This window comes from Tyto alba, unplaced genomic scaffold, assembly GCF_018691265.1.
Source record: "Tyto alba isolate M040663 unplaced genomic scaffold, T.alba_DEE_v4.0 Super-Scaffold_38, whole genome shotgun sequence".
Classification (NCBI taxonomy): Eukaryota; Metazoa; Chordata; class Aves; order Strigiformes; family Tytonidae; genus Tyto; species Tyto alba.
Window position 1 is genome coordinate 9,989,318 of NW_024881313.1, and position 27,320 is coordinate 10,016,637.

At 35.2% G+C, this 27,320-nt stretch overlaps 1 protein-coding gene across 1 annotated transcript in view; it reads left to right on the forward strand.

Moving 5' to 3' along the window:
- AGMO (alkylglycerol monooxygenase) overlaps window positions 1-27,320 on the forward strand; it is a 195,403-nt gene that overhangs the window by 98,389 nt on the left and 69,694 nt on the right. The window contains exons 6-12 of the mRNA XM_032991450.2: window positions 1,997-2,063; window positions 3,620-3,685; window positions 3,788-3,867; window positions 5,019-5,153; window positions 5,634-5,750; window positions 13,927-14,009; window positions 15,168-15,273. Of these exons, the coding sequence (XP_032847341.2) occupies window positions 1,997-2,063; window positions 3,620-3,685; window positions 3,788-3,867; window positions 5,019-5,153; window positions 5,634-5,750; window positions 13,927-14,009; window positions 15,168-15,273 (654 nt within the window). The remainder of the gene's footprint in view (window positions 1-1,996; window positions 2,064-3,619; window positions 3,686-3,787; window positions 3,868-5,018; window positions 5,154-5,633; window positions 5,751-13,926; window positions 14,010-15,167; window positions 15,274-27,320) is intronic.

Genomic DNA, 27,320 nt, shown 5'->3' on the forward strand with positions numbered 1-27,320 from the left:
AGGTGTGGTCTAATAGATAAATCACTGTGCTCTCAGGTGCTGGGCCGCAGTTCAATCCAAGACATTTGACTCAGATTAATTTAGTGGTCACATCTCACATACCTTAAAACAGTGGGATTTTCTGCTTGAGAAAGGAGGGAAATAGAGCTAGCATGAATGATAAATTGTTTTTCAACTTTAGGTGGTATTTTCAGGCTTAAAATTATTTTGAGGGAGAACTGAGAAATACAAATGGTCCTACTTATGTTTTCCTTGGCTTCTGAGTTAAACAAAATGAAACAAACCAGTTTAACATTACAGAATGTCCCAGTATTCTGCTTTTCCAGTCAAGTATGTGCAAGATTTTGAGACGGGTACTCCAAATGTTACAGTTCTGTCTATCTGAAGAGTTTGCTCATTTCTATACTCCCTTAATTACAGAAATGCTCTGTTTAACCTATTAAGTAGAATTTCTTTTAACTGTTATTAAAGACAAAAATAAACAAAAGGTATTTATTTATTTTATTGTGATATTTGCCTGATTCATAAAAATTTAAATATATCTGAAGAATGTCTTGTGTTTACTTTTGGAGTACAGATCTACTTTCACTTGCACAAGTGTGAATTAATCAGAAATGGAGCTGGCATATTTTAGGACTTTCTTCTGTGAACCTTAAATGAATAAAAATACTTGTGTGTTTAATTATTTGGATGTATGGGCCTTCTCTCATACGTATCGACTGTCTGCCTTTCTACTTAATGTGTTGTTTGCTAATATTATCCCTATTGTTATATTACAGATCACCCATTTCAGCAGTATGAGTATTAAATTTACTAATTAAGTTCCATAAAGACAAAGTGATAGGTTCTGGGTTTTGTTTGTTAACGTCTAAGAATTTTAATTAGATGGTTTCCCAGCCCCCCTTTCAATTACAAGACATTATTGTTGTAATCAGACATGGTGAATAGATAACATTTTAGGATATATTTTTAACAGAAATCCTTTTTGGTCATCCAGTGATTGCATCTGTTTGTGACTGATGGTTTTTGGTTTTGGGATTAAGCAATGGTTGCTGTGTTTGAGTATCCACACACTTCAGCTGAACTAACCAAAGCACAAAATTTGAAGTTAATGCTGACTTTCCTCTGGCTCCATAATAGAGGAGAGTACCTAATTTAGCATAAACCCTGCTGATACAAATTTTTAATCATCATTTTCTGACAAAGCTTGAAATCATTAGGGTGAGTTTATGACAATCAACGCTATCTGTCATTTTTATTCTGCTACTAAAATGATCAAGGCTGGATTTTCTATATTGTTGAATCATTGCCTTAGATTGCAGCTCCACTATGAATTTATTCTGGTCTACTTTCTTTTCATGCCTCTGACTCGTGCTGGTGTATTTGTGACCATATGTTGGATCAGATTCAGGAACTGATCCAGTTAAACTAATTTAGAAAAACAAAACAAAATTAGTTTTAACTTGCCTCAGTTCTCTAATCAGGTTTGTTGTGTTACTGCATTTGTGCTGGGCTAAAAGAAGAGTATTGATAGAAGGAACAATCAGTGAAGTGTACTGAAGGAGGAAGGAGTACTTGTTTCTGGTTCAGTGCCAGCCATATGCTGATGTAAAGTGTTCACATAACTATGATCTTAAAGTTATATACTGGATCCCAAGCAGTGCCAGTGGATATGGGTAAAATGTGAGTGAAATGATCTATATGGAATCATGAACTGATAATAAAAATAAGAAGAAATTGTGCTGCTGGATCAAAAAGAAATTAAATTTTTAACTTGCATTTTACTAAATTTCACTTTTTTTTTAATGAAAATTCTTGTAATGGTAATACAGAGAAATAGTTCAGGCAAAAAAAAATTACATTCTTGTCTTTTTATGTGATTCTCCTTAAGATAAGCATCCTCTTAATGCATTTCCTCCTCTTCTTTTCCCTGCTTCTTCTTCTTCTTGATTCTATATGGTATTTTCAAATTCATTGAAACATTACTCTTTTTAAGGTTATCACCAACCTTGGGCCTCTGGAGTGGATTCTTAATACTCCCAGTCATCACAGAGTTCATCATGGTAAACTAAATGTGAAATTTCTTATTCCTCAGTGTGTTTTTTCTCATATACATTGTTTGTGTAATAATAAAATACTAAAATTGTACTATAAAATTAGTTTTACAGAAGGATTTTAAATTTGATCATGGCTTCAAAAATAGTTCCTGTTTAGTTAGGAATTTCACAATATTTTAAAAAGCTTTTTTATAACTTTAATTTCAAAATTTTTACATTTAAGATTAATTATTGAGCAGAAATTAAGCCTGGATATTGTGAAATAATTTGAAGATCTTGAGCAAAACAGTTCAACGTTTATAAATATAAAGAGTGATAGAAAAATATCTCATCCTTTCCTGACTACTAAAACATCATCAACTTGTCAATCACTAACAGATCCTTTTGCATTCAAATTAAAATACTGAAAGTGTGAAAAGACATGGTTACCTTTTGGAAGAAGAGCTGTTAAATGTTTTAGTGGAATTTAGTTTCAGCTGTCTGAATTACTGAAAAATCTCACTTCACACAAGTGCACGATGATTGACTTTTTGTCAATATTCAGAGGCATTCAAGACCTTACTGCAGATGTAAATTGGATTAATAACTCCACTGCATACTGAAAAATGTCAGAAACATATCTGAGGAATAGAAGTGGATTTCATGGATGTCCTTGTCTCATTCAGTGTGCAGAGATAGCAAGTAAAAAAGTAACAGGCGAATGGAAAAACAAAATAATTTGAAACAGACTCAAATGCAGTTATATGTACAGAGGATGTTATTAATATGTATTATATGCTCCATGTGTAAAGTGTTTATGGCACTGTGTAGACTTTTTAAAAAGTCTGTAGTACTGTAAGTGTCTAATCCTTAAAATTTGCACAAGTACTGGTAATCCTGAAGGGAGACACTCTGCTCTTATTTGCTCTGCTGTAAATCCAAACTAATCTTCTGATCCTGATCGGAGTTAGGCAGAATCACTCTGGAGCTGATCAAGTGTTACATAGTCACTCCAGACAATCTCCACAAACTTGCAGATACGTAATCAATGTTTCTTTGCTGATACTTTTGATAGGACAATTTATATACAAATACATTCCCTAGAAAACAGATAGAAGAATCGGTTTTCCTCACACTGTAGTTAATAATAATGAAGGCAGGATCAGATATATGGCATAGAAGATAGAGACAGCTGGAAGCCATTAATGAGATGATTGTGCATAAATGTATTTGGCATGTATTTTCTTAGGTATACACTGGGGAAATTATTTTTTGTTTGCTTTTTAATTGCATTTATAAATATATTTTGAACTGAATTTGCTCTTCAAATGAATCCTTTTATTTCACAGAAATTTGGGGTGTGACATGTTTGATTTGTATGTTTGAATCTGAGTAGAAAGAGAGCAAGAACCCTAGTAAGAAAAATAAATTTTATAGACATATAAGGAGTGGTGGGTTAGCAACCTTTAAAAATTATTTTTATATTATAGATTGATGCTGCTGATGAAGATTTCCCTTCATAATTCAGTTGCATGTTTTCTTACATATGCAATTACTGGTTTCATAAATGGTTTTTATTATAGGTAGAAATCCTTACTGCATTGACAAAAATTATGGTGGCACACTCATTATCTGGGACAGGATATTTGGTAAGTAAACAAAAGGTGTTCTCTCTCGTGTTTAATTAGTGTGGCAAAAATATGTATACTTTTGCATTTGATTGTTGGTTGTTCTTTTTTTTCTTCCGTCAGGAACATTTGAGGCAGAAGATGCAAAAGTTGTTTATGGCTTAACACATCCAGTAAATTCATTTGATCCCATCATGCTCCAGGTGCTATAGTTTGTATTGTTTACTCTGGTATCTTCAACAGCACTCATGTTCAAAAGAAACTCGTCTCTTAGGCACAATTGAGGCCATCCTTGCATTGCTGCACAGTCAATTAAATTATCTACAATTTCTTCAGTATTTCATTACAAAGCAATTATTTCTACTCACTGCATTGAGCATATGCAGAGTTTGTAGTCATCATGAAAATACAATACAGTAAAATTAACAACTAATTACAGTGGCAATATAAGAGGCCTTGGACTGAATGATGTCCATTTTGCCATATACAGACCAATATGCAGTGAAACACAGACAGAAATATATATTTCTTCTGTTATTTGTCTTATCTTAATATTGCTATTTCATAAATAATCCCATGCTGCAATATCTTTACTATTTTTAACTCTTCTGAGTATTTGCTGTTCAAGGTACTCCAGAATGATTTGTGTTGACAGCATTATAGAGCAACCATCAACAAAACCTCCAGAACAGATTAAATATAGGTTTTTTAATTAAAATAAAAATAAAATAGAAGAAAAAAAGAAGAAAAAAAGAAAAAGTACTTAGTGTGGTGCTTCTGAGATTTATTGGTCTGGGTTTCACTTAAACTGGATAAAAATTCTCTGTAAAAACCTCAGGGACTGAGGAGTATTGAAGTCCCTGTTGGCTTTTCATGAGAGCTCATTCAAGGAGTGCATCCCACAGAATGAGAAATTCTACCAGTAAGAGTGTCTGGTCTGGAAGCTGGAAGAATGTCCGTAACCTGTGCAATTATATCCATTCCAGTCAGATACTAAGTAATTTAGTTATTGGGAGTATGTCATGTCAACGTCTCAGTAACCAAAGTCTAGTTTAAAACTACCATAAATATAGCTATACAATATATTGTTAAATACGCTGGATTGATTACAGGAGAGACAGATTTTCCTCTGGCAGAAGTCACTGTAATCCTCACTGTAAACCAAGGGCCTGATACAGCTCATGCTGATTTCATTCAGGTTTTCAGAACCTCTGACTGTCTTCATCTATTCCTAATTTATTCTCTTTATGGACTTTGAAAAATAATTTACTTGAGAGCTAAAAATGAATAAAATATAATGTTTTATTAAATTTTATTTTACTAACAATGAAAAATTACTTGCTCTTTTTTTCAGTTACGTCCCTTGGCTCATATTTGGAACACATTTTGGGCCACACCTGGATTCTGCAATAAGCTTTCTGTCATATTCAAAGGCCCAGGCTGGGGACCAGGCAAACCTAGACTTGGCCTTCCTGAGGAAATCCCGGTGGTAAATAGAACATGCACAGGCTTTCAGTTTTGTGTAATTTACTTGGACCTCTTAATGCTACTGGATCAATGTTAAAAACTCTACACATGCTATTTTAAATTAGCAAATTAGCAGTCATAAAACATAGGGGAAGATGAAATGGGAACAGAAACTAAAGGAAATTAATGTTTTAGCTGTGCTTTTTTTTGTTTTATTTGAAGGAAAAAAATATTTTTTATTTATCTTTTCATTATTTATTTCCTAAAGAGATTTTCAAAATAGTTCTATAGAATATGGTAATTTCTCTTTTTCTTTTAGCTGTGAACATACATGCATACACTGTCTCTCACTAGGTAGTACATAGGTTTGAGAGTGGATCCTCTTTGTGCAGTTATCTATGTCCCTTAATCTTTTTTGTGTTTGTAAGTATAAAGAATACTAAAGAATAACAGGCTGAAGCAGGTCACTGTTGAAGACTGTTATCTGTTTTGCTTCATACAGATCACTGGAAAAGAAGTTCCCTTCAATCCAAGTGTACCAGCTCATCTTAATTGTTACGCAGTTGTGCATTTTGCTGTAATAATAGACTTGTATACTGAACTGCTTGGTACTGTGACTGTAAGTAATTCCTATCTTTGTGAAATAGCACCTCTTGCTAATAGTAATATGACACACAGCATATTTAAATAATAAAGCATTAAATAGAGTCTCTGCAGCCTGACTGATATCTTATTTAAACTATTATAGTAATAACTAGATTCTGTAAAAAGAATCAACATAAATGGCTAAATATATAATTAAATCATAATAAAAATATAATGTTTTATTTTGTTTAGTAAACAATATTTAATAATCATATTAATTATTTATGTATCAATATGCTTAATTTAAGCAATCAGATGAAAAAATAATAAATTTCCATAGAAGACAAATATGTCTTCTTCAGTTTTTAGGACCTCATGAGAGGATAAATGTGTCTCAGACTTGAAACTGTGCAGGTTTTAAGATGTCAAGGTTGGTCATGTTATTAGATATGAAGAAATGCCCAAATTTTAGAAGGAAGATTGCAAAGGTCTTGTGGTGCTTGCAGGTGGGAAGCCTAGTGTCAGCATGAGTTCAGAGTGGGAGGAGCACCGACTCAGGGCAAATCCTTCTTCCAGTCTGGAACATACAATGGCATTGATAGAAATACAGCAAGGAGAGGCATGTATTTACCACTCGCCTTTGGGCTGAAAAGATCTCCTTGGTTCCTCCATATATGCTTGACAGTCTCTGAAGATGAACTACGAGGCCATGTCTGCCTACAAGAAGTGAGACATTAACTGCTTCCATGGCTTCACACCCTTCCAACCTCTTTTTCATTCTTCCTTCCTTGACAACACTTTCAATTTTACTAAGGCTAACATCTCCTAGTTATGAACCATAATTTTAATGCATCTGATATTCCCACAAATCAGTCAAAGACCTATCAAAACACCACAGAAGTCTGTCAGTTTGATAAACACTCTTTGGCCTTCATCCTGAACCCTTTCTAAGACCTCCCTGGTTAAAGAGCATTCTTGTGTTTTGTGTCACCCCTGTTGCCACAGGCCTGCTGCCAGGGTGCCAAAGGCCCCCTGGGTTCTTCAGCCTCTGCTCATCTGTGGACCTGCCTTGTCCCAGCACACTCACCTGGTGATCTCCAGCCCTTGGCCAATGGTGGTTACTGTTCCCTGCCCACCTTGATGCACACTTTCTGGTGGGACCACGGCTCTGTCCACTGGCTGCCACTGGCCCCCCTGCCCCATCCTCAGGGAACAGCCCCTCTTGCTGCCTCCCAACGCCTTTGCCCATGACTGAATCCAGCCAAGAAGCACATTTCTAGAAATAAGCCTCTTTGGCATATCTGACCGTGGTTGTCCATAAAGGATTCCAGAGGACTGCAAAGCCATTTCAAAGCTGTCAGAAATCTTGTCCCAACGTCGGTTTTTTGATTTTCCAGTTCAGATATTCCTCTTACATCCCAGGGCAAGAAGGGCAGGAGAGGGACTCTGCCTGCAATAATTTCCTGGGCTACATGGCAGCAGGCTTATAGCAGATCTGGCCGCTCTGAATATACTAGCTGCTACAGCCCATTTTTCTTCCACGTTTTCGATTAGATGAATTCTGAGTAGTACATCAGACCAGTAGAATGATGCAATTTTTGAGAAAAGTTTTAAAAATATTTTAGGTAGCATTCCCTATATAATATAAAAACTACCTCAGACATACTCTTCTGATTAGGATTAAGTTATTCTACACATTGTGTTCACCTCTGTAGAGGGTCAAACTGCAACTGCAGGGAATTCAGACATTACTAAGCCATCGGAGGCTTAGTCTATTCTAAGTAATTTCTGAGGACAGGAAATTAAGCCAAATGTAAGGATAAATACCTCCAATATATACAAGATATACTGTATACATGATTGCCAATGTTCTTATATTGAGAAAAGCCTCTGCAAGATTTTCTGGATATGCTTCTAGATTCCTACATCCCAGAAGCAATATTTTCATAGGGATCAATCTGTGGTTTTTTTGTTTGTTTAGTTTTTTGGTTTTTACTTTGTTTCTGTTGCTCTTAGCAGCAAGAAGTAAGGAGTCTGCTCATAAATGTTTTCCTATTTCATTCTCTTTTTGTCTTTTTCTGGTCCTGGAAGGAAAAATGGATGTTCCAAATTATTTTCTCTGCTGATAACTGCAGCTGTTTAAGAATAAGTAATAGGGAAAGTTGAAAAATGCACCCTAGCCCCAGATGATAATTAAATTCTTGCAATTGTGGAGGAAACATCCTGAAGATCCACCATTTATGAACTTATTGTAGAAAAACAACTATAAAATTCTCTGCACAAAATTGCAGGGTAATAAGGTAGTAAGGATAAGATGGAGAGCATGGGGGACTAGAAGCACCTCATCTCAGGACATAAACCTTCAGCGTGGGTGTAGAAAGTGCTGGTCCCAAGGCAGAGTTCCAGCATCACTCTGCAGTACAGTGGGGAAGCTGTCATGAGAAGGAAGCTTGTGTATGAATAACTTTACTTGGCAAAAATCTTTCTTCAATATCACTTTTCCACTACACTGAGTTATGAAATGTCTATGGATACAACTGGAACTTTCTGTCTGGCTATGAATTATGTCATAACTGTGGCATAGCTCCATAAATGGAGAAAGCTAACTGTTTTCCTCATTTTTAGGTATAAGTTCCATTTCATAATAGCCATAAGACACAGCACACAGCTATTACATTTCTCAAGTGATTACAGTTGCTCAGTGTTTGGTCTCACGCCCTGCAGAAGTGTTAAATTTCTCTATTCGTAAAGAGCAACCATATACCTTCAGTCTGAATGACCTACATTTAACTTACAAAAAGAGCAAAACAAGAAAGAACAATTATATATTTTCCACAGGAGAGAGCATACAGTGTTTATTTTCTATATAGCGATCTGCACTACATCCAGAGAATAAAAATGACTTCTGACCTCTCCACATCTAGATCTGATCCAAAGCTCATTGAAGAAAGGGGATTTGGATCAGTCCCAGAGAGAGTGCTAGGAGTGTAAAACTGCAGTACATTCAAAGCAAAAGTCTCATAGCTCCAGAACTGCATGTATCACATAAATCAAAGTGATGTGTACCTTAAACACATTCTGCAGTGTCTTTTTTTATTGCTGACAGATACTGTAGCATTTACTGTGCTTCTAATGCTATGAATATGTGAGCAGTTTCAAATAGATGAAAAGTTGTAAGGGATAAGATAGATCTCTTGAAAGCTGAAAACACCATTAATATATCCATTCAGTAGGACATCACCAAGTACTGTATATGGAATATTGCTAAGAATTTACAATTTTTTTTAGGAATTCTAAGTTTAAGTAAATCCATACAAAGACACCTAACCATACAAATTTCATAGCATTGTATTAGCATTCTTAATTTAAACATCAAGTGTCTGATATCTGACAGCAGAGCATATGTTAACTTATGAAACGTGCTGACATCGTTTCTAGCAGTTCTTTTGAAACACTGAACACATCAGGATGAAAAAAATACATCCATGTCATTCTTGAAAAGGAATAAAACAATCTGATTTTTTTGAAATATAAAGTCAATTTGGAATATTTCAATATTCATCTAGATATACATTTGGAGTAACATTTCATTTGTGTAAATTAATTATTTTTTAATTACTACAAAAATATAAAATAATAATACTGTGGCATTCTGTTGATTACAAAGCCATCTAAACTTCTTGCCATATTGTATAACCACCCCCTCTTTTTTTTTTTTTTTAAGGCTCCAACATATTTTTAAAGCTTTAAATGAAATCAAAATCCAACAGAAATATTTTTTTCTGTTTGATTGCAGCCAGTAACCACATTGCAGAGTTGTGGCTGACTTGTAATTGGGGAACCTGCTGAGGTCCCACAGGCTTCTCTGTTTATACAAATACTCCAGTATATAAATACTCATTTAGTTTGTGTATACATCCTTGCATATTATGTTTAAGTGGAATGAGGATTCTAGCTAGAAATGAATGTGTAATAGGCACATTCTTTTCACACTGCAACTTGCTGTGTGTAGATTTAATATATGATGTTTAATTTAGTGATATAACCCATTGACTATTTTGTTGATTTTGGTAGAGTAATGCCTAGAAAATGGATGCTTCAACTGCCAGCATCTACTTCATAAGGTGATACATGTTTGAAAGAAAATAAAAGAGTCAGGGCAGCATGTAACTATACTACTGGAGCTGTAAACAGAAAGTTATGGAATCGAATTAATAATCCTAAAATTTATGCTACATGACTGGGTTTCTAAAAACTGTTATTCCCAAATGACATTGTGGTTTATTTCACCACAAATTTCTTGGTAGTCCTTGACTAGGAGCACAAATGAGGGAACACATTTTTTTTGCTGTATGTAAATGTGGTGTGTGTGGCTACAGTGAAGGGTAACTTATGCCTTCTACTGTCATGGTTCCCAGTAAGGCTTTATACCTCACTCTTAATCACTCCAGAAAGCTGAAGACCTGGGAAGTGGAAAGCTGCAGCAGTGTACTCGTGCGTTACAGTGCCATGAATTTGTGTGATTTTGATGAAAGTGCCAGTTTACAATTAACTGTGATCAGCAGGTTGTCCTTTAGAGTCCTCCAGTCCTTCACATTCTGGACCACAGATCATATTGGACAATAAGAAGTTTTACAGACAGCTAGTGTTCAGAATGTTATGATTCAAGAAGGAGAATGTCTGAAAAGAAATGGAAATTAGCCTGAAAAACTGAATCTGTAAAATATGATCATACCTGTCTCAGGTAGTTATTATGCTAAAGAACCTCATATAGCATTTTAACCATTCAAAGATAAAGGCTTGTTTATAGTTGAGTTTGATTTTCCTAAATTATAAGGTTGCTTCTGTTCTGATTTACTAACATACATTAAAATGTATTTCTATTCCCACTTCTTTTCTGGAAATCCATGTTTAAAACTGAACTGCAATTTATTAGTTTTCTTTCAAGTTCTTAATCAATGTGGAGAGTCAAATGGTAACTCCTGGCTTCAGTTTTTCACAATTTAGAGAAAATGTTTAAGAGAAGTTTGCAGGGTCACACTCCAAATTCTTGTACTCAATTCTTTCTTCCTTTGTGGAGGAAAGCTGCAGTCTGAATTACAGTATTACAGTGTCTCTAATATCAATCTTATCATTATTTCAAGGTCCATCAACAACAATATAATAGAACAACAATAAAAATTGTTTCCTGAAAATATTTTAACTTTAAAAGAGTAATTTTAATTTTTTTTATTTTTTTTTCCTACTCTTCTAGAAATGGCAGTTAAAATACCACTTTTAGGAAAGAAAAAATGATAGAAGTTATGACCCAAAATTGTCTGCTTTGGAGAAATGTTTTCATCATCCACTCAAACCCAATTCTTAGTGCAGGGACCAAATTTAGCTTCTAGACTTGCAGTCTAGCTAATGGGAAGAAATAAAATAACTCAAAATGTGCTCTCTTTCCACTGATTACAGAGAAAGCTTAGATTAATAACAGGTTTTTAGGCACTTCAGTAAAGGTACTTAAAGGAAGGTAGAATGTATCAGCACCTCAGTTTTCTGAAACTGCAGTCACAAGGAAACCCAGATGCCTAGGACTTGGTGACTGGTTGTCTAATGCTAGTCAGCTTGGAAGCACAGGGAGGGCAGAAAAGTGTGAAATCATGGAGCTCTTTTAAATTGGAAATTGGAGACATCCTTGTTCATTAATAGCAGGTACTTCTGGATCTTTCCTGAAGAGAAATGTTAACATTTGTTGTCTCAAAACCATTGCAGGTTCATTAATTTTCCATAAAGTGTGATTTCAGCCATATACTGTAATTTAGCATTTACATATATTGCAATGTAGGAATTGAAATTTGGATTTGATATTCAGTTCCTTTTCCTGCCTAAGGAGGATACAAAACCTTATGTTCCTTTTCTCAGAATAGCGCCCTACCACTGTGGGAATATTTTTAAAGCAGTCTGTAGAAGCTACTGCATTGCACTGGAAACACAAAGCAAAATCAGACCCACCTGGACAGAAAGACTAGGTTTAAAAAAAAGGTGTGATTCTGCAACTTATAAGTGAGGACAGTCTCTGAGGAGGAGAGTCTTGAATTTCACTTCTAGTTCCCTGGCAAACTCCTTGATTTGACAAGTAACAATCACTGAAAAACTTACCAAAGCATTTCTAAGAAATTTATGGGTGAGTTCCCTTATGCCTGTGCCAAATCATGTTTTTCTTTGCTGACTTCTTGAATTTTTCTATGACCCAGTTTCTATAGGACTTTGAAGTGAGAGTTGAATTCACTGTGGCTAGATGAGCAGTTTAAGAACTTCTCATATTAATAAATAGAGTCTATACCTGATTTTTGTAAAAAAAATTTCCAAAAATTTTGTCACTTCAAAACACATTGTTTCATGTTAACAATGGAAAGTCTTTTAAACTTAGGATAGCTGTTGGATTTTTGGATTCTAGAAACTGAAGTTTTCAAAAAGAGCAGCCTCAATTTAATCTTCTATTGGCATATTTTAAAACTTGTATCTGGAATTCGCAAGTGTATTCCAAGTGATACAAATCTTGGTAAAAGATGTTAAGCCCATTAGAACATTTTTTGCTTTCTTGACTTAAGTGAGAGTCTCAACACATAACTACTATACTGAGTACACCCAGTGTTCAATATCTATCTCAATATCCTGTCTCCTGTGATGACTGATAGCAGATGCCCAGGGTAAGAATGTAAGAAAAGTGTAAAAAATATCCTTTCTCAGGGCCTACATATATGTAGATGATGGTGGTAATCATCAGTCTGAGGTTTTGTAAGTTTACCATAAGGAAGGATGGAACAGATTGGAAATGGAGCAATGCAGTAATGCGTTTGATCTGTCCTGGTGTAAACCTGTGCAACAGAGTGTCTTAACAGGTGTCATTTGTGAGAAATGTGTTCTGGCTTGTAAACCGGTGAAGCTGCTGTTTAGCTCGCTCCTTGCTGGGATTGTGTTTTCTTCATTCAGTAACTATTTGTTAAGGATATCCAAGTAGGTGCTTGTGATTCTTCAGTCAAACAACAGAAACCTGCCCAGCCTGAGTGTGTGGTTTGATGTGTTTTGCAAACATGGGCACTGTAAGTTCACACAGCTGTAAAACTTGAGAATATTCTCCTGTGGCCTCCCACACTCACAGATACTTACCTTAGATCTCTTTGCAGGGTAGGGGCCACCACTGAAGGAAGGTGAGCCTGTCACTGAGTGGGACTTGTTGAAATCAGGGCAGACATTCATAGATTTTTATTTTTCCAATGCCTGCAGTCTTGAAGTGCAAGATGCTGTTAATAAACCTTACTGCTATTGAAGCCAGAAAGGATTCCTATAACTCAGCTAGAGTCACTAATTTTGTTTTGGGTTTTTTGTTGTTTTTGAAATGAAAAAACAAAGGCTTTTCAACACTAATATTTTAAAGGAAGTCAGGGAGGGAACAAGAACACTGATTAAATATTTCATTTCCAAAGGCAACTGTGTAGAATACAAGAAATATTTGATACATGAAAAGAAAAATTTCAAACTTCACAATGTAAATAATTTCTGTTTTCCTGACTTTTGTTTATATCATTTCAATGTAAATTTTAAGGACATAAATACTCATGCTGCTATTCGTCCAAATACTAACACATATGTTAATGTTTAAAAGTGGTTTATGTCTGATTGAAATTAATGGTATGAGTTGAAGAGTTTTGCTGATTTGGGAACCAAGTGTCGGGTTGTCATGAAGGGACATTAATTTTGTTTCTTCTTAAATATGGCCATATTGTCACATCATGTGAATTCTTATTCTAACCTACGTATTGGTTTTGGTATCCATTGGGATTCATAGATGACTATTGTAAAGACTTGGTAACATAAGATGAAGAAAAAAACAGAGCTGCTTGGATTTTTATCTAGAAATAAGTTTGTTCCCTCTTGGGTAAAGACATAAGGTAGTCAAGTAACTTTGTGAAAACAGTACAGAAGCGAATGTCATAAACATTATTTTGGAAATACAGCATTCAGGAAACAATTAAAAAGGTAGTTACTCCAGATGAGTGTGCTCTCCAGGGCACAAATTTTTGTTGTAAAATTTGAAGTAGCAAATTACTTTAAAAGCAGACAGTAACATCACTGAGTAAGGAAGTTGAAGCTACTGTTCTGATAAAACTCAATTTCTCTTCATAACATTACTCTAATTGTATTCCTTGTCTACTTTTTAACAGATGTTATCACAGGGAACTATCCTCCTGAGAATTGGCTTTATCATTCTGTCCCTGACCTCTTTTGGACTTCTTGTAGAGAACAGGTAAGATACAAAACACGCTTTTTATTTTTCCTTCTCTTATTATGCATTGTTTATCATTATATGGAAACCTCAAGTGTGTCAGAAATTATATTAATAAAGAACTATAGACACACTTGGACACATATGTTGCTGTCGACTAGAAAATAGTATGTGACTAGCTTGTACCTAAACCCATGAGTGTTTCATAGCAATTAATGGCTAGATCTATATTGTCCCTTGCACAAAGGTTACAGCTTGGGCTACTCATGTCACCCTCTCTGCTTGCATTTTCTGGGTCTGCATCTCTGGGTTTGGCACACTGACAGGCCAGTGAGACCTGCAGGCTGTCACAAGGCTGTTCAAGCTGAGACTGCAACGATATTGTCACTCGTGCCTAGCATGCTGTAGGTCTCAGACACAGTGATGAAAAGCACCCAGTGGAGCTCAGGGTAGACTCAAAATCATGTGAAGGATGGTGTAGACTTAAGACTGAGTTTAATCAGTATGAATTCAAGTCAAATTGAATCTTGAATACACCAGCCCAGTGAGACGTACATTATGGAAGTAGTCCATATGGGCAGTGTGACCCTGCAGAAGACTAAATAGCAGCTACAGGTTCTTACAAAGAAACTATTTACCCTGCCAGATCATAAATGTGGAATAGAAGCTTCCTTTGATATTGAGGTATCAGCTCTGCTTTGCATCTGCTGTTCATTGTTTTCAGAAAGGTGTACCTTTCACTTGTATGGATTGAACATTTTATTTCAGGATAAGTAAAAATCTGTCAATATGCCAGAGGTGTGTATAATTTAGGGAATTAATAGTGTGCATTAGTAAAAGTTTACAGAAATAGACCAATGAAAATATTCTGAACTACTCATGTAGCAGTTTTCAGAATTTTGCTGTTGTAATTTTTGAGATCAAAAGACAATAGCTACATATACAGATACACTGGTGTGAACTCATGTAGAGGTTGTGGGTATGTGTATTCTCACCTCCATCAAATTCAGTGTTATAAGTCCATGTAAGGTGTATACTATGGAAACTTAATTATAAGATTAAGAAAGATGACTTAGTGTAAGTGTAGGACACCACAGACTATTTCTACATTCTCTTTTTTACTGAAGTTAACAAAGAAGAAAAGATTGGATGTTAATCTGAATTACTTCCTGTTTCTAGGCCCAAAGCAGGAATTTTGGAAATCATCCGTTGCTTAGTTTTCATAGGTGTGTACAAACTTGGCTACGTAAGGAGTCAGTTTTTTTACTTGGGCTCTGCATATGAGGTAAGACATTTATTTTGGAATGTCTATGCTGATGACTCTAGATTTCCTATCATTTTAGCAGAACCACTAAACATTTATATTTTGCTCCCTTATTTTTTATTATACTATTTGAGTGGAATATTGATTTATTTCTTGTGTCTTAATTTCTCATCTTTTGTGACTAACTTATAAGAAAATTATTGGGTTTTGCTGTAGAGATGCCAGTTTTCTTTGAAAAAAGTCAGGAAAGTGTATACTTACCATTTCCTGCAAAAATAATATATTAGTGACTATATCCTTTGAAGTGAATAATAGAAATGTGTTGCTGAATTTGAATTTATTAACTCACCTTTCATGGAACAGATTTGAAAATGATTGGAGGCTGGAATAGTCTTAAATATCAAATATTTGGTTCTGTATTTATACTGTATCTGAGAAACGGACTTTTTTGACAAAGGTAGGTTACTGGACTAAACAGACCTTTGGTCTGATAAAGTATGGTTGCTTTTGTGTTCCTAGGATTTATTTTTATCCTGTTTGTGGCTTTTGCTTTTTAATCTACTTTTTTTTTTTTTTTTTTTTTTTCCCCAGTACAGGTGGTATTTCATAATAACTCATTTAATATTATCTGAATGAAATAACACTGAATCATTAATATGATTCTGATCTGGATAACATTCCCAAGCTACCTAGTGCTGGTTATCAGCAAAGACAGTTATCAGCAAGGTTATGAGTGGGTTGCTGGACTAGTAGAACTGTTATCAGAAAGCTACCTTTTGGTTTAAAACCAGAAAAAAATAAATAAAACAGTAGGGATTGAGACTTAAACCAAGTTCAAAATGGTTCCTTTGACTTGAAACATCTGCAAAATTTATAGAAACTTTCCTAATTGGAGGTTTCTGGTGGTTGTGCTGATACTCCTGCTTTTCTAAAAGATCAGAGATCAGGCAATAGAAGAATTGAAAAATATCTTATGGTACAGTGGGTACTTTTTTTTTTTTTTTTTTTTTTTTTTTTCAGCTGGGATAAGAAACAATAACTATTGGACAATATTTAAAGCTAGATAAATGCCATTAATCAAGAATTGTTCTGATTTTTTTCCCCCATATTGTTACATTGTCAAAGCTTTGGTATATAAATCAAAGTCCTTGAATTACTTTGATAAGAGTCTGCCAGAATTCCACAGATATTTTAAGGATTTTACTTGCTTAAATAGCATTTGGAAAATGTTTATATTTTTTATTGAGTAGCCTACTACAGTAGATAGTGTTGAAGTAAAGAATTCTAAAATTTGGAAATTAATTTTATAGCCTTTGAGATACAGATCTTAGACTTGAATTATTCAAGTATTCTAACTGAATCTGTGGAGAGTTATATTTTGAAATATACACTCTCAATAAAAAAAAAAAAAAAAATCATGTACTTGCCTCCTGAGGAGTGTACGTGCATATGCAGAAGTGTCGCTTACTAAGGAACAAGTAGAACTAAAGTTATCAAGTTGTTATTTCTGTTGTTTGTAGGGATCTATACAGCTTCTTATTCTTTCATGAAGAAGAAAATAAAATGAAATAGTTCTTACTCTGTTATTTTTATGTATCTGTCATTAAAATTTTAACTTTATTGCCATCCTGAGTTTTTCCCTACTGTACTTTTCTATCCTCTCTTCTGCCTAATGTTTTTCCTTTTATCCTTTATATTCTACTCCTGTGTACACTTTTTTTAGTCCCTTGTTTGGCACTAAGTAGTCCATTTTTAACAAGAAACAGGAATACCTTGAGCAAATTTTTTCTTTGAAAATACTGGAAGAATATGTGTCTTCCAAATCATTTGCTCTCAGGGAGATCAGAATAGATAGTGCTTCTGAGTAATGCCAGTATGTCAACACTAGAGACATTTTATCATAAATCACAAGTTTGTGACATTAATAGTTTTTGTGATCATCTAGTCTTTTTGTGGTCATCTAGTCCAACGCCCCTGCAATGGGCAGGAACATCTTCAATTAGATCAGGTTGCTCAGAGCCCCATCCAACCTGATCTTGAATGTTTCCAGGGATAAAGCATCTGTCACCTCTTTGGGCAACATGTTCCTGTGTTTCACCACCTTCATTGTAAAATATTTCTTCCTTATATCTAGTCTGAATGTTTGTGATGAACTTCAAAGGGTCCCCCATTTTGATATAAATGATCCACTTCTGCTCTCAATGCATTATACAATATCTGGATTCATGGTAGGAATGTTCTTACAATTGGTAATATTGTTATAATGGGATTTACGATTAAAAAATACTGAAATTTTGAACCAGCAATACCAGAAAGCATAATAAATAAATAAATAACATGTTTTCTCATAAATTAGATCTAAAATTTGTTCTAAAAATTGTTTCTGTTCAAGATTCAACTGTTTATCTGTCCGTCATGGTATCATAGTGTAGATAACTTTGAACATCTTGTAGGCTCATAAACATAGATCTATCTATCTCATAATCCACTTTTTAAAGTTCTGCTAGGTATGTCCTAGCAATTTTTATCTGCTTGCTTTTCAACTTCCTTTGCTCTGTTTCATTTTAAAATCCACTTACAATTTTTGTGAGGTGTAAATTAAAACATTTATTTAATCTTTTTGTTTGCCTCTTGTAAATATTCCATTTTTAACATATACCTAGATTTAGCCGACTTCGATATTTTTAATGATATATTTCTAGTACTCCTAATCTATAATATACTTTAAAAATGTCCTCCTTACATCATCGTCCTTATAAGTCACCAAATAAACAATTCTTTAGTAATCCAGTATTCCTGAGCAATAGGAATGAATGCACCACATCATGTGAAAGAATTTCTGTTGACTTTTTTTTTTGTCTATAAATTATGCCTTTCAGAGCACACACTTAGAAATGAAGAAAAATGAACCGCAAGAGGCATGATAGCACTACTCAGTGTGTCTAGAATTTAACAAATAATTCTGTCCCAGCATTCTTGAGTTAATGTTGCATGTTGTAGCAGATAAGTGCAAGACTGATTTTGCCAACAGCGTGTTGGATCATTAGTGAGAAAGTATGTGACTCCTGTCTATACGTTGTTTTTTTCTGTAACTGCATTTCATGTGTTCATAGTTCTCATTAATATTTTAGAGCAAGTATATAAGATTTCAGATATTTGCAATAGTATTTACAGGGTACTCTAACTACCACAAATAGGTGATTTAAACTGCAAATGATTGCACTTGGCTCATATGAGGTTCTGACAATTATCAGAACTACTGAATGGGAGGAAGGCCTTCTAGGTGAAAACTAGACGGAAAATATGGAAGAAATGAGAGAAAAATAGGTGAGCAGTGAGAGAGAACAGAGGAAACAAGGAGTGAGCCTTTCTCATTTGACATTAAATTAGCTCAGGTGGATGTGGAAAAAAGCTAAGGATTGCAGGTCCAGCAGGAGGAGCTGTCTTACCCTTGCTGCCCAGCTAATGAGGGTTAGCCAGCTGGTCTGACTTAGGCATCCAAAGATTCTTCTTCAGATAAGTGATGCAATTTGCTGTGAAGCAAAAAAGGTTTCTAATGGTGAGGCTCAGGGAAGGTAGAAGTGAAATGGAGGTGTGTAAGAAGGAAGGACTTCTGCTTTTGCTAAAGCTGCAATCTTAATATGTTTGTTAAATGTGTCTACAGTCTAGTAAGTACAGCATTGGATCTATTAATACTTTGCAGTTGTGTGTTACCAGTCTTGGTTCCATGAGAAAATTATGTTGTTTTTCTGATAATTTAAAGATATTGTTTTCCCTGCTATTGTATCTGAAGTCTTTCCAAGTTATACTCCTGGGGAATGTCTCCCAGTGTCCTTTCCTTCTCCAAAGAGGACAATAATTTGAAGTTATCAGGGTTAGAAAAATTACTGTTTTTTCCATATGGGGTGTGGAACAATGTATAGTTCTCAGCATGAATTTTATATTCCTTGTGCTGTATGTATTTCATATGGATTGTTAGGTGAAAGAAGCAGGGTTTTTTTGGTGTTTGTGTTGTTTTGTTTGGTTTTTTTTCAAGAAAAAAAATGATGATGTTTGAGGAAAATTTTAGATCTTAAGAAAATTGTTTCTTGGATGGAGGTCACTGAAAACCTTGTTGATAGAGGCAGAGATCTATTTGACTGGTTATGGACAATAAACTGAGGAGATAATGTGTTTCTGCTCGAGGATATATGCTACCACAACCTATACTAGTTAGCTTTCTTTAAGCTGATTACTTCATGCCTGTATAATGTGATGATCATGTGTATTACTAAAGCCAAATAATTTTCTGTCAGACTGGGCCTGGAGTCTCCTAACCACCTGGATGTAGCAGAAAACATTGCTTGTATGTTCAGTTATGTGACAGTTCAGCAGGCATGATATGTAAAAATAAAGCTGTGATGATGGTGCACCTCTTCAAAGTGTTTCCATCCGACTGCTCTGGTCTGGCATCGGTCAGCATATTCCATGAGCTGATTTTGGTCAAGCACTGGCTGTTATTTGACAGTAGTACTAATGAGGAGGAAGTAGAAATGGGAGCCATTGACGTGTTGTTGGAACTCTTGTCTTAAATATTTTCACCAACTCTCATAGTGGCTGCAACTCGGTACTGAGAGGCTCTTAAACTAAAGGGTTAGGAGTGAGGAAGCTACAAGAGGTAATACAGATGTCTGTCTTCATGTGCTTGTTTATCTTTTACCTTTGTTTCAGCTAGGATGTTGTATCTGAAAGTAAATTTCTTCACCCAGACTCTTCCTGCACTTCAACTTTCTGGCCTGCCTAGTTGTGAAAGCACTGGCAGGCATGTATTAATTTACAGGTAGGAAGGAGAAAAATCTGGGACAACTTTCATTGGGGAAAATAGAGTAAAGGAGAGACTGTATACATGTGTGATATTTTAAATAAATAACTTGTTTTCTTTTCTGTTTTATGTGGACATGTGGTGCATTAGAAATATAACCAGCTTGGTAAGATATATAAAAACTTATGCTGCAGGGTACAATTTGGCCCTTAACTAACGAAAGCAGAAATTAATGTTGTTGTGGTCAAATTGTTTATTTATTCCTCCAGCGTATCTAAACTTGGTAGATGCAGCTGTTCCAAACACTTCTGGAGACAGTATTCTGTACCAAAGGGACTGTTTCTCTGATCTTTGATGCAATTCTGGTATTTCTTATCAGTGCGTCACTTAATTTTTCTGGATAAAATATATAATACTTCTTTATTAAAGAACTCATTTGCACTGTATTCTGTGTTCCACAGCAGTCCCTCTTCATGTGATATATTACCACACTACTTATTTCTCCTTTCATCATACAAAGACTTGCTGTTACCTCACTTGTTTCTTAGTGTAATTTACTGGTGTTGGAATACTGACTTATGAATACTGACTTAAAACAAACATTTACTCATAAGAACTTATTTCCACATCAACGATAGTTTTCTGTGCTGTAGCATTTTTCCTTGTCCTTCGTTATGATCATCTGTGCCACATTTTAAAGAGCAGCATATCCCATATTTGGTTTCCATTAAGGTAAAGGCTCCATGCCCTGTGCTATGATTTACAACCTCAGCATTTATGCAGTCTCTGTGCCCTAGCTAGATTGGCTGGTGTATTTGAAATATATTTTGGAAACTAAGCTGGGGATGGAAGGAAACTCTACTGCCTCATGATAAAAAGCCTTGTCAACACACATGGAATTAAACAAACATGAGTTGTAATCTCTATTTTCTATGTTAGCTTCATTGAGAAAAGTCTGCTATACCATGCCGTGTGTCCCAGGGACTGGACTTTTGATATTCTTGACAACTGCCCTAAGGGGAATTATGTCCCTTAGAAAAAGTCACAGTCAAATCTGGCAGTAGATTAAGTTAGTTTCCACTTAGGTGTGACAGCAGAGTCATTACTGATTTTAGACTTAGCCAGTTTGAGAGTCGGCTTCACCACCATCAACTAAAGACTATGATGTATAGTTCCAGATGCTCTGGCCAATTGACCGTAAAATTGCTCTGCATTTCTGGCAGAGCAGCCAAGCTGGAGCTTTTAAAATCTCCACTCCCTGAGCTCAACACCCTCCCCCCTCTTCTTAAAAGCTGCTCATTATTCTTCTTCTGCCCGCTGATCTTAGCAAAAGAAAAACTTCTGGAATCAATTAGAAGTGTCTGCACTTGATGAGATTTGCACGTGAGTTTGGAATTGCGAGGCTTTGATAGTGTCAGCCAACAGCTGCAGTTTCAGGTGGTAAAATGGGGGAAGGAATTTTCCAGGGTTTATTTACAATCATAAAATAAAACAAAAATCAAGACAAGTTGGAAACCATCTAATGTGTCATTAAAATGAAGCCTGAATTGGGTTATATATTTACGTTGTCTGAAAAAAGAAAACTGGTGGTTTATCATCAGGATCTTTTCAATTACCTTGCAATTATTAGCCTGTATAGAGTGGTTGTAATAAAATGCAAGCTATGGTCTGCTTGCTGTAGTTTTAACTATGAAAGAGGCATCTGCTATTACTTTTGTCACTTTAATTGCTTGACAAGACAAGCAGGTAGTCATATTTAATAGAAATCAGAAGCATGCAGTCAAAGATGAAGCAAAGGTGATACTCTGAAGATAGAAGATACGTACTCATATATACTGTCTGAAATATTGTGTTTTTTTCTCTTAACACTCACCTTGATAGTTGTAAAGTTTATCTTCTGACTCTTCTTAGCCCAAGGCAGTTAGTGATTGGCTTGTATCTGTATGCAATATTTGCATTGTAGAGTACCAAACGAAATTATTAATGTTTGGTTGTACATCTGAGGGTGTCTTTGTAAAAATGAAACTGTACCATTTCACACACATTGCTGCTGATTTGCATTACAGACTGGTTTGATTTCTAAGTCAAAGCATAATTTTTCTAAAAGCCAGTAATGCTACAAAACTCATCAAACTGCATTCTTTTCTACGTTATAGTAACACATAGATAGGAATAGAAATCTCCATACCAGTGAATTGCTTCACTGATATTAATTTCTAGTGACAAGTAAGGTATTCCACAAGGGTAGATGTTTCTGTCTGTGTAATTGCAGGTCCAGTAATAGAGTATGAGCTGATATTTTTATTTGCTTAATGCACAAATGTATATATTTGTTTCATTCCTGGATTTCTTCTGCAGAGGTAGTGCAGTTAGGAAAACTAATCTGTAGAGTAATTTTTAGTTATTTTCTTTCTCCCCTTAAGGAGCTTGAAAAAGTACTTCTAGTGCAGGAGCACTCAGAGAATGCCTTGTTTGCAGTATTAGTCATCTGTGTAAGCAGAGAGGCACCTCTGCATCATGACACAAGTGAGACAGGCATACAGACAGACCCTGTGCCATTTGGATTCTGTAGGACAGATGCAAAGGCAGATGGAGCAGATTGGTGTTTCCTATGCTTGACGGAGCCAGTGCTTACTGATCACTTCACACTCTTAAACATTTTACATTCAAAGTTGATTTAAAGGTGTAGCATAAAGCACATCGCAATCTCTAAGAGTCAGGGGCAAGGGTAAGATGAATGATTACTCGGTCCTGAATTAAAGAAATGGGCTTACTTGCTGAGATTTCCCATCCATACACACAGTGGGGGAAGAAGCAGAAGATACCTTCTGTAGCCATCAGACTGTGTTCCCAAACCGTGGTGAGGATCCCAGAGCAGGGAGCCTTCCAGCCCCACTGTGCTCAACGGGTGCGTTTTGCACTCTGTGGCCTAGCTGTCTTCAGCCAAGCTCACTTGCATGTATGTGTTTATTAGGATAACCTGATAGCAAAATTAGTAGACTTCTTTCCAAAAGCAGATAGTCTGCCACCAAAGCTATTGCAACTGTCAGGTGGGAACGGTCCTAATCTTAAACAGAGGAGACCTGTGCCTATGTTCCCAAGACTATGAAGGCAAATGGCTTAGTTTGAATTTTATCCTCAACGTGACAGGCATTAGCTTTTAGGAGGAGACAGCTTTAATATAGCTAGCTATTTCTGGTGTGGAATAAATCTGGGTTTGGCAGATACAAGGTGACCACAAAGAACCAGCCTAGTATTTAAAACATTTCGGATATTTTTGTCTCACAAGATTTAAATAGAGAAAACCCAAATGTAAAAAAGATATGCAGTCCAGGGTTACTCAGTTTATATGTCTTGCTAGGGAAATGGAGGTACAAGATTCTTCTTCCCATAAATGTCTCTTCCTACTTCTGTAACAGTGAGCAGAACATGGCAGCTGTGAAAACTTAGCATTTCCGGAACAGAGTGTTTGTATAGAATCAGGCTGTAACATAGGCCATTGGAAAGCCAAATCAGTACCTGTATTTAGAAATGCAGAAGTTAACTCAAAATATTCTGTATTATATTTTATTAGAATAGATGATTGAAAAAAATAATCTTTTGCTTGGACTATTTTTTTTCAGAAGCTTCTTATGAACAACAAAGAAAGAAAAGCACAGTAAAATTTGAGCCTCTGTTTTTCTATTAGCAGCACCTGAAATAACCACAGAGACTGAGAACTAGTTCATGACATCTGGGAAATTGCATGCTAAATTCTAACCAGCCAGTGCCTCTTGTCTAAAGTGGGCAATAGATCAGTAAGATAAAATCAAGCCATTATCTGTGCTGGGATTTATTTTCTTTATTATTGCCTTGTTATATCATTCCTTTGTATGAGTTCTGTTTTCTGTTTTTTAGAGTCAGGGAATATAGAGAAAGCAACAATGCTATATTTATTTTTATATTTGGCTATTACGCAAGGCAAAGAGAATGTTTTAAAATTTCCTTCTCATGCCAATGCCAAATAAAAATTGCCTGATGAAAGAAGATTAGCAAATGCTATGTCTAAAAACTGATTCCCAAATGCAGAACACACAAAACACTTTGTATGTTTAAAAGTTGGAAATAGGTGTTATGGGAAGAAAGTACATGTAAATCTCTAGTTATCATTGAAACTAAGGCAAAATAATGCACCAACCCCCTATGGAGTCTGGGAGTGATCACATCTGTCCTGACAGAATTTGTTTGGTTTATCTTCATGTGGAGCCCACGAAATGCCTGAAATAGGTTATTTATTTTGCTGATTGGAAGCTAATGCACAGTTGAAAATGCCTGGTTTTAGTCTGAGCATTTTAGATTTTATGAAGAAAAAGATGCTGTATTTTGTCTTTAGCTATTATCTGAATTCATTGCACATCTGCATATGACTGTAAATCTCTAGAGGTATTTATTTGTCTTCTTGTTGGTTTCATGTAAGTTGACTACAAAGAACAATCAGATATTAGGAAGCAGTTAAAAGTGGCAGTTAAGCAGGGTGTTAAGAAGCAGAATCTAGCCATTGACTGCATTGCTTTGTAGTTACATGTCTCAATGCTCATCTCCACTTTTCTTTGTCTGTGAACAAGTCTTGTTAGGTTATAACACGTAGGATAGATACATGCCTTTGTGCATGCATAAAAGGGCCTACCCCACTCCTGTGCACTACGTAAGCAGTTAATAGGGCTGCAGTCATCCTAGTTAAATTCCTGTTCATTTTTTATTCCTTTCAAGTGAAGCTTATTAAACAGTTCCCTTGTTTTGAAAACTTGCTTTTTTTTTTTACGTATACATATTTTTTAAGTTCTCCATTAGTCTTCAGCTGAGTACAGTCTAGCACAGAACAAGATGCATTCAGGAGTCTAATTCTAGTATCTTGTTGGGCTGTCTTCACTTTTAATGGATGTTGGCCTAAGCTGAGTCCATTACAAATGTATCCTCCGTACTATGTGTATAGATGGTAATTACCTTCTGAGGTTATCTGAGGCTTATTAAAATGAATCCCCAAATGATAAAATGTGAAAAAGCAGGACTTCAACTGTCAGACTTGTAATTGGAACTAAGATACCAAGTTACAGGATACTAAGTTACCTATATATCAGCAACTGAGAAGAGCTTCATAAATATTAAATATTAGGGTACAACTGGCTGAAATTTGCCATGTCTTCTGGATAGAAGTCTATAATGTGCAGCTGGCTGAAAAAAAAATGGCATATACTTTTATATGTTTATATTTTAAAAAGCAATGAAAACTATTGAGGCTTTTTCTAAATAAAAGGATACAATTTTTAACTTTCCTTTCTTCCTGTCTTCCTTTCTCTTTCTCTTCCCTTTTATTACTTTTTTTTTTTCTATGTGTGAAAAAGGAAAAGATACTAAAAATAAATGGAGAGGTTTAATATGAGAATTTACACAGAGGAATTACTTTAAAAATTTGAAAAACAAAAAACAAACAAAAAAAAAAACCTACTCATGGGGAATTTTATAAAGGAATGGTTTTAACCAGTTGTTAGCAATTGTGTATTTGCATCCTAAGCCAAGATTTCTGGTGAAATCTATTTGCTCCAGACAGAATTGTTCATACCATTTTATGGCCCTCTGTAATTGCACAGTAGTAAACATATTTTGTCCTATCAATGTACTGAAAATTTGAATTGGTCAGTAAAGACTCGCAACTTTGTTGGAGTTTCAGACAGCCCTTACTCAATGTCCTCTGCCCCATTGACTCAAGTAATAAAGAGATATAGGAAAACTTTATTTTCTGGTTCACCAAACAAACCAAAATAAACTAAAAGTTACAAAATAATTTGAGGTCCATGAAACTGGAAATCTTTTCACTTCTTTTGCAAAATGAAAGATAAACACAAACAACTAGGAGGTTGGAGGCAGATAATAAGAATGTTTCATTCTACTTAGGCTAATAAACTTTTATTTCACTTTACAGTTGTGTTTTTTTTCCCCACTATTGTAAAATAAGAACAGAGAAATTCCAGAAGAAAATGTTGCCTGAAACTGAAACATCTCATTCAAACTTCTCCATTTAAAATAAAAGCAGAAGTCTTCAACTTGATGTAAATCTTGAAATTACCTGTTTCAAGAAATAAATTGTTTAATAGAATTGTCCCATCTCTACTTCTATGAGCAGAGAGGGATTAGCAATTGTTTTGTCTGAGTGGCTATATGAGAATTTTGCCATTGGAAGTAAGAAGCTTTCCATTAGCAAAGGGAAACTGGATACTAAAAAAAAGCAAATGCTGTCAAGTTTTAATACAGTCCCTGGTATTGGTAGAATATTAGCTCCTGAGATTCAGATCAGCTTTTTAACACCCTCATTTTTTTCTGTCATTATACATTACTCAGAGGTAGCTCACTTGAAACAGATAGATAATTCTAAAGTAAGAAATTCTCAGTAGAGACTCCATGAGTGTCTTAGAAAACCTTTTCAAAGCTTGAAGGAGCACGGGGTTCACCTATGTGGGGGGAAAAAAAAAAAAAGTCATCTTTGTTTTATGTGTATATGTACTGCATAGCTATCAAAGAACAAGAAACAAATAATAGCAAAGTATATTCTTGTATAACTTTATTTCTTACGGTAATGTCAATTTATACGTTACTCTGATTAAGAACAGTGATAGAACAAATAGTTTTATAACCTTAATTTTTATGTAAATTGATGCCACCTTAACTTAATGGTTTTGAGTATCTTACTGGGCTATTTATCACCATTCTAAGAGTTTACGAATTTCTGCCAAGTTCTTATAAAAAGTCTCAATCCACTGGATGAATCAAATCTGCTCCTTCCAGTGAGGTAAAACTGACAGTTCCACTCTTGGCTAGTGGAGAGTTAAGAAAGAGGAAAACAGGATCTTTAGTGGATCCAGGTTTATTTTTCTGGCTTTGTAAACTCTGTGGCTATCAGAACTTATTAGAATCAAATAAAAATCAAACGCATCAGATTGCAAAACTAACAAAAATAATAGCTGTGAAAGCAGCATGCAAGCAAAACTGGTCCATTTTTCCTGGACAGTCCACATAAAATCTGACCAACCAACTACTTTACATCCTCTGCTGTTTTATTTTATTCTTTGTGGAGATTAAATTACGTGGTCTTCATGATTTTATTTTGTTTTGCAATGTGCAGTAATCCATACTATTAATCTCGGCACAAAAGCATGTTGCAATGTGAAAATATGTGTGTTAGAGGGTGCATATTTGGACATATATGCCAGTAATTTCAGAACCTGTAATACAT